Genomic DNA, 14081 nt, shown 5'->3' on the forward strand with positions numbered 1-14081 from the left:
TCGACACTTCTGCTAGGGTCGACTCAAGAAAGTGCTTATTTTTGCTGCACTTTACCTTTCACATGTGGTCAATATGGGGTCGGCTCGTCTATCTTTGGGGTTGACACATGATCCACTAGGGTCGACTAGTGAAGGGGGCAGTTTTTATTGTTATCTTTATTCTATCTATGGCCATGTCGGGGTCGACTCATGATCTCAGGAGTCAACTCGAGAAAGTCTTTATTCTTATTGTGCTCTGTCTTTCACCTGTGGTCACTATGCGGCTGACTCTTCTATTTTTCGATCAATTCAAGTTTTCTTAGTGTCGACACGTGTTCCATTAGTGTCGACCTGTGAAAGGGCTGGTATTCATTGCTCTCTATTTTCTACCTGCAGCCATTCTAGGATCGACCCAACTTCTTCAAGGGTCAACTCATGATCTTCAGGGGTCGAATCTTCTTTCTCAGGGGTCGACTCAAAAAAGTACTTATTTTTGTTGCACTCTACCTTTCACTTATGGTCAATGTGGTGTCGACTTATCTCTCTTTGGGGTCGACTCGCAATGCACTAGGGTCGACTCGTGAAAGGCCTAGTTTTTATTGCTTTCTATTTTCAATCTACGACCATTCTAGGTCGACTAGACTTCTTCTATACTCATCCTCGATCAAGTATACTCTTCGTATCAATGCTTACAAAGGATCATATTCTACTCCTACAGGAAATGTCCAATTATCTCTTGAGTACGCCGGTGGTATTCTTACCAACCTCAAGCACTTCATAGAATTCTAATGCTATAAATTCAGAAGTCATTCTAGCTTATTCTCTCAACTTGTCCCATTATGATCTCATGAGTTTATCTTTCTCTCAGCTAGTCTTCATGGACATTATGATATTATGGCCTCATATCAAAATACTCCGCTAATCTTGAATATTTGGATTCATTTGACTATAACTTTATCTCGACTTTCTGGCCTTATTCAGGTGACCTCAGAAATTTACATGTCTGGTCTAATATAGTTTACATCGGCATCCTTAGGATGACCTCAGGCAAACAATTTAAAAAATGAGTGAAAGAAAAAAGCACGCTCAAAAAATAATTCTATTTCATGACAATGTTTGATTACATGGAAGGTTAAAGACCAAACTAGACTACTACATTATAAGGGAAAGATGTCTGAAGCAGCCTAGCTCTAGCACTACAGGGCCAATTACTCCAGCAAGGTCACCTGGCTTAGGAGACCACTCTTCATCTCATCCCGAGGGTCCAAAGTGGCACCAAGAAGCATAATAAAAGGGTCTGCAAAAGACTATTGCTTGGGGCTCAACAACTCCTCGATATCATCTTATTGTCCCACTTCTCGGCCTCGTCGTTGTTCGCAGCTAGGTCAAGGCCACTAAAGTTGGCCTAGGGGAAGAGCCTTGATACCTGACTCCTGCCCTCATCCAAGCCGTCCATAAAGGACTCGACCACGCTAAGGGTGAGCCGGACGTGGTAGCTCCCCGATGCTATGAATTTTTCCACCACCCGGGAAGCGCTCTTCTCAGCCTGGGTGATCCGAAAACAAGCAACCTTCATCTCTTCCTCTGTAGTAGCCACCTAGTGCAATACCACCTTGATCTAATCCTTCTCAACCGTCAGCATGCTCTTGAGGAATCCAACTTTGGCCTCTGTCTCAGCAACCTTCTCCCTAGCCTCCCCACAAAGCCAGTCGAAGCATCTCTATGTAGTTTTGGAGAGTTGTTACCTAGGGAAAGTCCATCCTAAAAGTGGGAAAAAGAAGAATCAGTGAGAAGGTCGGCTTCCTAAACGAAAAGAAAGGAGAGGAATGGTGGAACTTTTTATGGGCAGATTTCAAATACCTTCATTTAGAACAACAAATATACCAACCAGACCAGTAATGCTTGGGAATTCCTAGAAACTAAGCAACTAAGTATAGCTCTATTTCTAGCTTTTTTGATAGCAATATATTTCGTAATTAGGTAGCCAGGTCAAGTGAACAATCGCATATGTAAAGGTGGGCGAAGACACCTAGATGGGCCTTTGCCGAAGGAAGATTGTTGATCCCTTCATCGACTCTCCTATTGCATATTTGTCTGCATATTTATCAACTGTTGTGACCAATACGCACCAGCAACTCCGTTGCAAACGTACTCCCGTGGGACCCAAGCATTCTATATGTTCCTGCAATATAACAGTTTGCCCAATCATTTGCCTCTCCCAGTCAGCATGCACCTATTCTTGCTTCTTTGATGGGGACCTCTCCATCTTCATTTCTAAAGCCGAGAATGAATCAATATCAGCAGCTGTTAAGTATAAACCCTCGCTATCTACTAAGAGCTAGCCACCATCTAAGGTTGAACCAAAATGATTTAGCGAATAGGTTTTATAGAGATTTCTCCCATGGTGACAGAAAGAGAAGCCAGAACCTCTCCAAACATGGTAGATTCGCAAGGGCTCCACCCTCTTTTAAAGAATTCTAGATGGCCTAGATCAATCCGGTCGAGCATTTCCCCATCGAGATCAATGGACACACATTGCACCCACATTACTCTCAGACAATCAACAATGCCTCAGGAGGCCAAGGGTCAAGACTCGTCCTTCCGGGGACAATACTCATGAGTTAATGCCCTTTTTAAAACAATAAAAAGTCCAACAAAATGATTACTTTCCTCATCCGAACTAAAGAGGCTCTTCATGCTCAGAAGTGTGGGCCCAAGTTATGGAAATAAGTGATTGGGGTGATGTGGCATGATAAGATTCGTCCAGGTCATCATTTACATGGAGACCCGGGCATTCTTAAAAACTCTCCAAGGTATCCTGGTCAGCACCTCCGAGCCACAGAAAAAGTCAGGACAAGCAGACTAAAAGCAATTGATTTGCAAAGCCAAGGTACCTTAGCTCAAGCTGATGACCAGTCAGCTCGATGATCGGCTCGAGTCGGATAGGACTTTCTCACAGAAGTGGTGGCCCAACGCTTCTGCTCAAATATGAGTAGGGTTCCAACAATTCCACCACATGCTTGATAGTTACGGTACTTTTCTGGATTGTTACACCATGTCAGCAATTTGTTACAGCACAATCCAAAATTTGTTGGAATATAGTTCGCTGAAGATGTGGGATCCCAACTATAAAAGAGCCTAAAAGGCCCTCTGCAGAGGTTACACAGAGAGAGAACACTCCATTACTCTTCAGTACTGGCATTACTATTCCTTTTTCTTTGCTTCCCACTAAAAAATTCCTCTCCGACGGGCATGAGAGGGTCTGGCCAAAGCCAATCTGGCGAGTCTCTGACCCATGCTTCTTGTCTTGCAATCCACTGAGGTAGTCTACATCAGCGTGCCGAGAGCGGCAGCAATAGCTTTAAAAATTTAATATATTTATTTGGCAAGACCTAAATAACTGTCATTAAATTCTGTACAGAAACAGTTTTTTTCTAGTAAGTTGATTGTTAATATATTTAATAAGAAGAGTTAAAAAATTAAATGGAGCATTGTAGACATTTCATCGGGCACAAGAAGCAACTTTATTTGCCCTTAGGAGTACCATAGATGAAGTTGGGATGGGAGTCACAATTTGTTGTGGGGAAATAGGAATATCCAAGCCTTGAATGAGGAGTTTGGCCAAGTATTTGCTGATCATATTATTGAAATTCCATCTGCTAGGCTACCGCTACCTGATAAGTGGATCTGAAGCCAAACAGTCGGGGCTTGGTGCAGAGAGTTGTGCTTATATATTTTTGATGCAGCCTCGGGTCGGTCATCAGGAAGGTGTTTCTTGGTCTCGGGTTTGGAAATCAGAGCCCTCCTGGAGGACAGTTCTTTGTTTGGAAATTGGTGTCGCGCCATTTTCCTACGAAGCAATGTAATTAGAGCCCATTTTCCAACCTCCAATCTGAACCGATTGACCATCCTTTCTTTTTTTTTTCTTTTTTTTTTTTTCAGATGCAGCCATGTAGCGTGGGAAAAACTCAATGGCACTCGGCAGTTTACACTTCCTTCGCCTCGAGCCGACTCTAGGTGAGTGGGGTTAAAAGTATCGCCCACAAATGATTTGATTGCCGCATCGATGCTTGCATAATAGGACTACATCTGTATATACTGTCGTACGGAAAGCTAGGCCTCGCATACTTTTGACTGTACAAATACAACAAAGTATTTAGCCGAATACTGATAGCTCATGTAGTCCAAATGATGATAAAACAGGGGATTGGCATTGTAGTTAGTGAAGCTGATGGGTTTCTTAATATATGCAGGTGCCCGAGTTTTGTCTGTTTTCTGTCCGCTGATGGTTGAGGCTGGGCCGCTTGGGTGCTGCATGAAGCGCTGACAGAAGCACAAACGCCAGGGTTTCAATGCCTAATTGCTCAAAGTGATTCACTCAACCTTTTGAAGGTTCTGTGCGGGGCTCAGCAAATCCATTTGATTTTTCCGGTAAACAGGCTAAGCAGATCTATTGAAGAATCAGACCTTGACAATTTTTTTGGCGCTATGCAGAAAAGTAGGTTGCTGTCGCAACAATAATAAGCCAAGATGGTATTTGCAGTGAACTCCTCAATTAAGTAGTCATGCATTATGATAGAAACTCCCAATTCTCTGGCAAACACGGCTCCTTTTTTTAATTTTTTCACTGAAGTAGCATTCAAATAATGTCCTTCAAATCTATCAATTACAACATGTTTTTTCACGGAAGTAGCATTCAACCATATGATCTTCTGGTTGTAATGGCAGAACACCTGTCTTAAGTGATGTATAGCCGTTTTCCTATCAAAGAAAAAAAAGGTTAAGGAAAAAGAAAAAAGAAACTTAGCTTTCTGCGAAAAATGCAATTTACAAGGACATCTGCATCCCATCATTCTTCAGTTTTAACACCGGTCAGCTCTGTTTATCTTGATGGTTGCCCTCCTGAACACTTCAGTAATGAAACCAAGAAAATATGTTCATTTGTAAGTCAATCATGTTACACTAAATTCCAAAAAGGAAAATTCCTCACGATCCAGAATCATACATACTCTTTAAGAATGACATGGTCTCTTTTATGCAAGTAGAGATTCAAGCAATTCAGTAAAACAGGATATAAATTCTAGATGCATCAAAACCACCCACCAGATCATATTCAACCTTGCCATGCAAATAGAACTTCCCCATGAAACGCTACAATTTCTTTTCTTTTTTCTATCCACAGGAAACATACCTCAGTTCTGGACATACTGATTACTCTAGTCACTGCAAGACATTCCATCTTTTACTCTTCACCATGTGAATCAAACTCATATGAGCTGTCTCCACCAACCACCTTCAACAACCTCTAACCTTAACACGAACCACAGATCCAATGGCGATAAAATTACAATCTATGGTAATTTCAAAAATCATGTGGATGAATTTCAGATGAAATGTTCTTCATCTTTTTGAATATCTGGTTCGTCTGCTGCTACCATGCAAAGCTCCACCACCCACGAACCTGTTGAGCCCACGGTCCTCTTCATCCTCACTGGACCCATCAGACCTCCATCTCGACCCCCCTCTCATGCTTCTCTGTTCAACAAGGGTATCTTTTTTCTCAAACCTACAAACCAAAAACACATCAGTTAAAGACCTAAAATGAAAATGTGGGTGCATGTCACCAGTTTTTTCCATTAACATACATACATACTTGTGTGTACGTATACATTGGCCATCCAAATCGAGAATCCACAGTATTGATTTAATTTAAGCCTAAAAGAAATACCTAGAAACTTAAAGATACATGTTTTGCATATTTCTAACCTTAAATGGATACAAAAATGAATGATACCAATGGAACTAGTGGCTAATACCTGGTACTACACATAAATTAGAAATTCATATCATAGGTCATGATTCACACATCTTAAAAGATGGGTGGATTTGAATTCAAGATATTGATGATTAGACTATAGTAAAACATAGTATCATGCTACTAAGACTGTTCTTTTTTTTTGGTCCACTTGATACTTAGATTAAAAACCACCAAAACACAAACTATTTCTAGGCTTTTTATAGTAATCCCATTCAACGGTTCAAATCCTCAATTTGGATGGCCTATCATTGGTCTGGAATCATCAAACATTATAACAAATGTTTAACATTTATTATGTAATCCAATACATACATACATTCATAACATACTTAAATATGTACATAGAAATAATTTTGGACAGTTAAATAAGTGTCATTTGTCTCGACAATAAAAATTTGATTAGACAGTTAACTACCTCCATGAGCTTATATTAGCCTCATCTGAGATCTTGGTCCAAGATCTATCCAGCAGATCCTGTTTGCCTGAACTTGTCATATTCTGATCATGAATTAATTCTTTTGAACTATCATTGCTGTAAGATGTGTTTACTAGATAGTTGCGATCAACGGAAGTGATTCTGGGCATAAGTGCATGGGAATTTTCTGTATAGACAATGACATCAGATGGTCCCATCCTCACAGAATCTTTTTCATCTTGAAATTGACGGTCATCCTGAGGCTCTCTAGACACATTTGCACTCAGCTCTTTATTCTGAGAACCAAAGTGAAACTTTATAGGAACTGAGTGGTCAGCAGATTGATATCCTTGTCTATTATCAGTTTGCTTTCTCCTGTCTGCAAAATTATTATTATTTGACAGTGAATTCTCCCCATCCTGGGATTTTGATGAAGACACAAAATCAGCAGCTACAGAATTCATCCTGGAAGTAGGACTTCCCAGAGATGCAAGGAGCTTGTGTTGGAGAATAGACGGAGCCTTGCTGGCAGATTCCAGACGGGCATTACTGATGGTGCTATTTGTAGTTGCATATGCATCAATTTTGTTTGAAGGGAGAGAATGTAAATTTGTTTGAAGAATAGGGGCAAAATTTGTAGAAGAGGGAGTCATTTGAACATCCTGGGAAGAAAAATGATCACTGGCCATGTTTGTGGTCATAACTTTTTGTCGTTGCACCTCAGGCAGCAAATCGAGACATTTAACCTGTTGAGAGGACATGTCATAAATTGTAAGGGATGGAAGAATTTGAAGACACGCTTACAGAATAAATATACACAAGTGTCATCATAAGTTCGCAAAAAGTAGTGTCAGAAATTCTTAAAAATTATTACAAGGAACTAAACCATCAAAGAACATTTTTCTATATTACCTCTTTTTTCTGTCCTCGTACTAAACTCAGAATTCAGATAGCATGCTCCTGTTAGAGTAGTTGAATCATGTGCTATATTTTAGCTTTGCCTCGATTATTCTAAGCTAATAATTGGAATTGATGTCAACTTCAGGACAGGCGGTTTTATTGGCAGGTGTTCTTTTAGGGGACAGACAAGACTGTTGGGACATGAAGTAGAGAAGCTCCATTCCTTGGTCACTTGAATCAAGAGGGGCTGTGGAGGTTGACTCGGTCATAGAAGCCAAAAAGTAGAACAAAATAATGAGGGTACGGAAGCACGTATGAGGTACATGTTAAAGCAAGATAGCCAAGATTTATATGACTGCAAAACCTTATGTGGAAGAATTTGTGGTTCGGAAGATACAAATTTCCATATTTGAAGTTAACTTTGATGGTAAGAAGACAACTCATGGGGGCCTTATGGAGGAGAGATCGCATTAGAAGCAAGAATTAATTTCATAGTTTGATTTCCTAGGTTTTCTAATAACCATCAAGGTGTTGATAAAAAATTTACTTTTTTATCCTGTATTTAAAGCCCATGCATCAAACTTAACTTAAGGTATAGAAACCAATATTAAAATAGTATACCAATACTTGGGAAAAATCAGAAAACATATGCATAGATACAAGTTCAGCAAAATACATGCATATATAGTTAAAGATGTCATTCAAGTTATAGACTTTAGAAACATCTCATCATTTTTTGTGAAATTATAAACGTTAAATTGAAATAGAGATTTTGGTAAAGCAAGAGAAGAATAGATTATTTCATCAGTCCTAACTGGTTCAGAGTAGACACTAGCAAGTGAAGAATAGATCTGCAAAGATTTTTGTTCTTTTTGAGAGAGAGAGAGAGAGAGAGAGGAGGAAGACCCACCTACATTATAAATATGAAAATCCCAATACTTCGGGATGCACCATGCAAGACTCAAATCTAGAACCTCTCATTGCTAAGTATATGACAACTGGGATAAGCCGTAGTTCTTGCAGCTAAGAGTAATTAGAGGTATATGATATATAGAGATTCAGGATAGCATTGCAGAGCATGCCAACTTGCTTTCAGACTACAGACAGGAATTATTGAGTATAAAGAAAGCTACGTAGTGGGGCCTAGGAATGAAAGGTGAGATTATGGCTTGACTTATATTGAGACGAGTTGTTGTTAGCATCTTGCTTTCTTTGTATTCAGGATTGATCACTGTTTGGCAAATCATAAGGTCCGAAGTCTATGTACATTGTTTATGGACATGCTCAAATTTGATAGTAGTTTACAAATGGAAGATCTTAACAAGATATGCCAAATGGATGTTCCAAGAAACACTTCACAGTTATTTTTTTTTGTAGGTCAATCAAACATGGATGTCAGCAGTGTTTATATTCCAAATGTTCTCTTAAGGAAGCATTGAGAAGTGGTGATTTTGGTTTTGAGAGAATTTCCTTACAAAAGAGATATAAAGAGAGAGGTCGTCTTTGCAGGAGAAGTGGTGGAACCAATTAAATAGTGAAAAAAGGATTTTCTGATATCTATCTTTGAACATGGAATGTGAAAGACTAATTTATCATCACTTAGTAAAGACTGAAAGATGTTTCTTCAACATCAAGAGGTTCACATGATAATTTTGATGATGTCTTTTCTATCTATTTTTATCCTTGTTAGAATTTTTATTTCACATATATCCTTGTAAATATGGTTCATTGCATAATTACCCTTTGTTGGCTGATTTTCCATCCCGTTCGGGCAAGTACCGAGGAACTTAGGGTTCCAAAAAACTCGGTTTGTCAACACAAAAAGGCGTCGAGTCTCAACAGCAACAAGGTTGGTGTGCACAAGCATGCCATCGGCATCTAATTAGCTAGAAAGATAATGATGGGGATCGAAGAGAGGATAGAGAGTAGTACGGACACCAGTGCCAAATCAGCCATCACTCGAGTCTACGGTCGCCACAGGGTGCAGCCAGTTCAGTCGGCTTGATTTTATTTTGGATTGATTTCATATTATAGGCTTGTTTGCATATTGTCATTTTAGGACTTTTATGGGATTGTTTCCTTTGTAGGGTCTTTTGTTAATTTTGTGACCCTATATATATGGGTCCATGCACTTGTTTAGGGTTAGTAAACGAATGATTGAATGAAATAGCCTCCTTTCTTTCTGAAGCCCTGGTGTGAAGCCATGGCTAGAGCCAGGTGAAAAGCCTGGTTCTTCTTCCTCCCCCTCCTCTTCTCTTCTTCCTTCTTCCCTCTCCTTCCTGTAGTTATCCTGCATCAACTTTGGTATCAGAGCCAACAGCTTTGGCTCCATCGCCAAAGCTCCGAGATCCTCGTTCACACCCGTGCAAGGAGCCACCCCAATAACAAAGCATCCATCCGGAACCGTCGCAGAAGAAAAGAAACCTTCCTCCCTGTTCCCGTGGAAAAGCCCCTGAGACCACAGTTTTCTGGGCTTCTATGGGCATTGTTCTTCACGTAGGAGCCCAGGTTAAAAAAAAAAAAAAAGTTTGGCCACCTCGTCCAAAACCCCTCCCTTCCGACTGGGGAGTTTCCGACTTCCCTGTCTCAGCCGAGAACTCAAACCCGACAGCGTCAAGGAAGAAAAGCCAGAGATCGGACGCGAGAAGATGAGCACGCTCGATCCTGAGTGACCCGACGCCGCCCCGCGCTGCTGCCGCCCTTACCCAAAATCGAAGAAGAGGCCCCGCGCGTCGTCACCGTAGGGCACCTTCTACCAAGCCGCCGCCGCCCACGGCTACTCGCCCGGCCGTCATTGCGTTCCGCGGAAGCAGGTAACCATCGCTGCCCCAAGCCTCCACAACGAAGCTGGATCAGTAGAGGGTTCCCGGAGCGGATTCCCCGCTAACCCGAATCTATTCGGACTGAAAAAAAGGAGAGAAAAAAGGAAAAAGAGAAAAAAAGGGAAACGTACGTGATCCGCACGTGACGGATCCATCACAGGTTATCGAAGCGGGTCATGCCCGATAACCCGGATCCTATCGGGTCGGAGTTAAAAAAAAAAACACCTCTATTCATCTTCCCCAATCGCACATTGCGTCGCCGCCCTCGTAGCGTCGCTCCACCCGTGCCGCCACCGCCATCGCCATTTCCGCCTCCGCCGCTCTACCCTCACCGTCGCCGCTTCACGCCCTTGCCCATGCTCACCACTCGAACCCCATCGCCATCTTTCCCCCTCCGCCGCTTCGCCGCCGCTCCTCTTCGTCGCCGCCCCAGCATCTTCATCCACCGCCCGAACCCCATCGCTATCTTCCCCCCATCGATCATCTTCTTCCTCTCTGAAGCCCCACTGCCCCGCCTTTCCCCCTCTTTTTGACACCGGGAGGTCGACAAACCCCCCCACCCCCAGCGCCGCAAGTCCTCCTTCATCCCACGGCCGCCCCAACCACTCGCAGCCAATCTCCCACGATCGCTACCCTTTCCGCCCCCTTCCGCCGCCCCTGCCCCCCCCCCAAAAAAAAAAAAAACCCACTTCTCCCCGCCCACTCCATCTTTTCCCCCAAACCCTCTCATCCACGAACGGGCCCGACAGGCCCACCCACGCCATCTCACTTGTGGGCCCAACAGGCCTGCGCCATCTGCTCAAGACCCGTCCCGCCATCAGGCCCAAACCAACTCCTTTAGGCCGCAGGCCCATCATACCTGACCTCTTCTAGCCTGCAGGACCCATTTCCACCTCTGCCCCGCAAGCCCGCCAACTAGAATTGATCAGGCCCACGAGCTGCTGAATTCAGACCCCCAGAATTGCTGCGATCAGACCCAATTGGAGCCCTTTGACGAGTCTACTTGCTGCACCGCATTGCTAATTGTCGCCCTAGCCCAAGTCAGGTTTCTTCCTTTACTGAAAATTCTATTTGTTTATCTAAATTCAACATTAATTAACTCTTAAGTGCTCTATTGATATTGCTTTCTGAAAAAAATTCAACACACCCACTCCAGACAACACCAAAATGCTAGTAGTAGCCTATCTTTGCTATTAATTGTAGGATACCTAATCTTCAAAAGTTCGTCGAGGCTCTATGCAGCCCTGCAACACACTGAATAACTAGTAGTATTTGACTGCAACTACTTGTCTAGATTTATTACGTAATCCTAAGCTAATTTTAATTGCTAGGAATTAGCTTCCATTTATATTGAGCATATACGTTGTATTTTAGACATCATTTTCATGCATTAAGTCCGCCTAGGAATCACCACTATCTTAGCATTGTAGGGCCAAGCATAATTTAGCACCCTTGGTATATGCACCTTCGTAGTGGTCGTGTTGTCTCCCAGTTGAGTCCCAACTGGCCATGGATGCCTGCATCGAAGCCTTAATGAAGGTAGTCGAAAACCTAACCACAGTGTCCACCGAGGCCTATGCCCGACTAGACTCAACTGAGGCTGCTCTTCAGAGGATCATAGGATCCAAAGAAGGCAGTGCCTCCCATTTGGAAGGCTCAGAGGTCGAGGATGAAACCCTAGACCATCTAGAGCCGGTCCGCTAGGGTCAGTTTGACACTAGCTCTTTTGCAGGTCGTCCTCAAACCTACCCTCGTCATAGAGGACAGAGCCCTTGCCCTAATGTCAATAGGGGTTATCGATATAATGTAGAACCCAGAGAGCCATGTGATCATGATGAGAATGTGCTGAAAAGCATTAGGGTTGAAGCACCCACCTTTGAAGGTCGCCTTGATCCAAAAAAATTTTCAGACTGGCTACACGAAATGGACCACTTCTTTGAGTGGTACAATTTGTCTGACGAAAAGAAGGTCCGATTTGCCAGAATGAAGCTCATTGATCGAACTAAGCTTTTTTGGTAAAACACTAAACAGCTTCTAGCTAGAAGACGTCAGCCTGCCATAACTGATTGGACAGAAATAAAAAAAAAAACTTAAAGAAAAATACTTGCCTCTTAGCTACCAAGACGATCTCCTTAACCGATGGAACACTAAGTCCATATTTGTAAAGTGCCCTGACATATGGCGCACTTCTACGGGCCCTAATTCCTTAGGGTCCAAACCTTCTGTAGGGCTCTCTAACCTAGACCCCCTCCTACTGCCCTTGTCCCAAGCCGAGACACTAAAGGCAAAAAAATTCTTGGTGGGCCTCTCAAACTACATTTCAAGATTCAATGCTACAAATGCTAAGGTTTTGGTCACGTTGCCTCCCAATGCACTAACAAATCTCTCGTTATTGCTCAGCAAGAGCAGGGAGGTGACAAAAATGACTTGGAGGAGCAAGTCTATGAACCGAACCTCGATGACATTCAGGATATTGAGAAAGAGTGTAATGACAAACCTGAAATTCTAGGGTGCACCCGCACTACACCTAGTTCACTTGCACAGTCAGATAGAGTCTAACCAGTCCACCATGAGCGTAGTTAGATGTGCCCTCGCACAACCCATCAAAACTGATGTTAGAATTTCTGAGTTTGCATATGCATTTGCACAACACATTCATAAGTTGCATCAGAAAATCCATAAGGGCATTCATGCACATATTGCTTAATATAAGATGCAAGCTGATTTCCATGCTAAAAAATTTCAAACTTGAGGTTACGTAATGATCCATATAAAGAAATTGCAGTCTCTTAGTATTGAACCATTCAGAGTGTTGCACAAGGATGGCACTGACGCCTATGCCATTGATCTCCCATTTGATTTTGGTCATAGCCTTACTTTTAATATTAAAGATTTGGTTGCAATCCCTGATGACTCTTTTGCTGAAACCTCTCCTGAGCCAATTGCTTATCCTATTACTGATTTCATGCCATCTTTATCTCCGTTTCTCCTCCATCGAGCACAAAAAGAGTATATTGATTCTATTGTAGCCGAGCAAATAGTTTTTGCAAGTGATAGAGGCATCCAGTATTTTCTGGTTCGTTGGCAAGGACGACCAAAGTCCGGCGATACTTGGATCCCGCGCGAGGAGCTACCGCAGATTGATCCGAACTTGTTGGAGTACTACCAGAGCTATACCGAGCCGCTTTCGTCGAGGTCAATTTCTTCCCACCCGGAAAGAGTTGGTGCGGATGCCAGTGCCAGATCAGCCATCACTCGAGTCTACGGTCGCCATAGAGTCCAGTGGATCCAGCCAGTTCAGTTGGTTTGATTTTATTTTGGATTGATTTTATATTATGAGCTTGTTTGCATATTGTCATTTTAGGGCTTTTATGGGATTGTTTTCTTGTAGGGGTCTTTTGTTAATTTTGTAACCCTATATATATGGGTCCATGCATTTGTTTAACGTTAATGAATGAATGATTGAATGAAATAGCCTCCTTTCTTTCTGAAGCTCTGGTGTGAAGCCATGGCCAGAGCCAGGTGAGAAGCCTGGTTCTTCCTCCCCCTCCTCTTCTCCTCTTCTTCTTCCCCCCTCTTCTTCCTTCTTCCCTCTCCTTCCTGCAGTTGTCCTGCATCAAAGAGTAGCGTAGATCCAGGTACGTTGACCTTCAAGGACTTTCGCCACCATGTCACCATCGTTCAAAGGTGGATAAGAGATGTAGCGCTAGGCTACGATAAAAATCTAAGTTATACCTCCTCTATGGTAGAACTACTAGTAAAGTAAAACTAAAATAAGACAAAAAGAAGCATTTGATTGGTTGTTGAGAGGTTTATATGTAAAGTACTATTCCATTGTTTATACTATAATAAAATAATTGCCCACTCTGATGGTTGCTATCCACGCCTGGTCCCCTCTCCTAGTGGTTCTAATAATTGACACCAGTTGCTTTCCTACTGCTGCACGACTCTCAAGGTGGCTACTTTGTGCCAATTGTTAAACCAATCTTCATACTCTATCAGCCTTGGTCTACAAAATTACCTTTGGCCTACCTCGTCACGATATTGGCTCTCTCTCCCTAACTATCCTGCAGCATGGTCCTGTTTCTGAAGATATCATTGAGACTGGTATTATATCTTTGACTAATTGTGCTAGTAGATAATTGTT

At 42.4% G+C, this 14081-nt stretch overlaps 1 protein-coding gene across 2 annotated transcripts in view; it reads right to left on the reverse strand.

Moving 5' to 3' along the window:
- Nucleotides 1–4894: 4894 nt before the first annotated feature.
- Nucleotides 4895–14081, reverse strand: part of LOC103708293 (E3 ubiquitin-protein ligase HOS1) — a 41896-nt gene continuing 32709 nt past the window's right edge. For both annotated transcript variants that reach the window (XM_026805098.2, XM_008793138.4), the window contains 2 exons: nucleotides 6213–6958; nucleotides 4895–5545 (listed from right to left, as the gene is read on the reverse strand). In XM_026805098.2, the coding sequence (XP_026660899.1) occupies nucleotides 5380–5545; nucleotides 6213–6958 (912 nt within the window). In that variant the 3' untranslated portion in view covers nucleotides 4895–5379. The remainder of the gene's footprint in view (nucleotides 5546–6212; nucleotides 6959–14081) is intronic.

The sequence above is a fragment of the Phoenix dactylifera genome, chromosome 16 (assembly GCF_009389715.1).
Source record: "Phoenix dactylifera cultivar Barhee BC4 chromosome 16, palm_55x_up_171113_PBpolish2nd_filt_p, whole genome shotgun sequence".
NCBI lineage: Eukaryota > Viridiplantae > Streptophyta > Magnoliopsida > Arecales > Arecaceae > Phoenix > Phoenix dactylifera.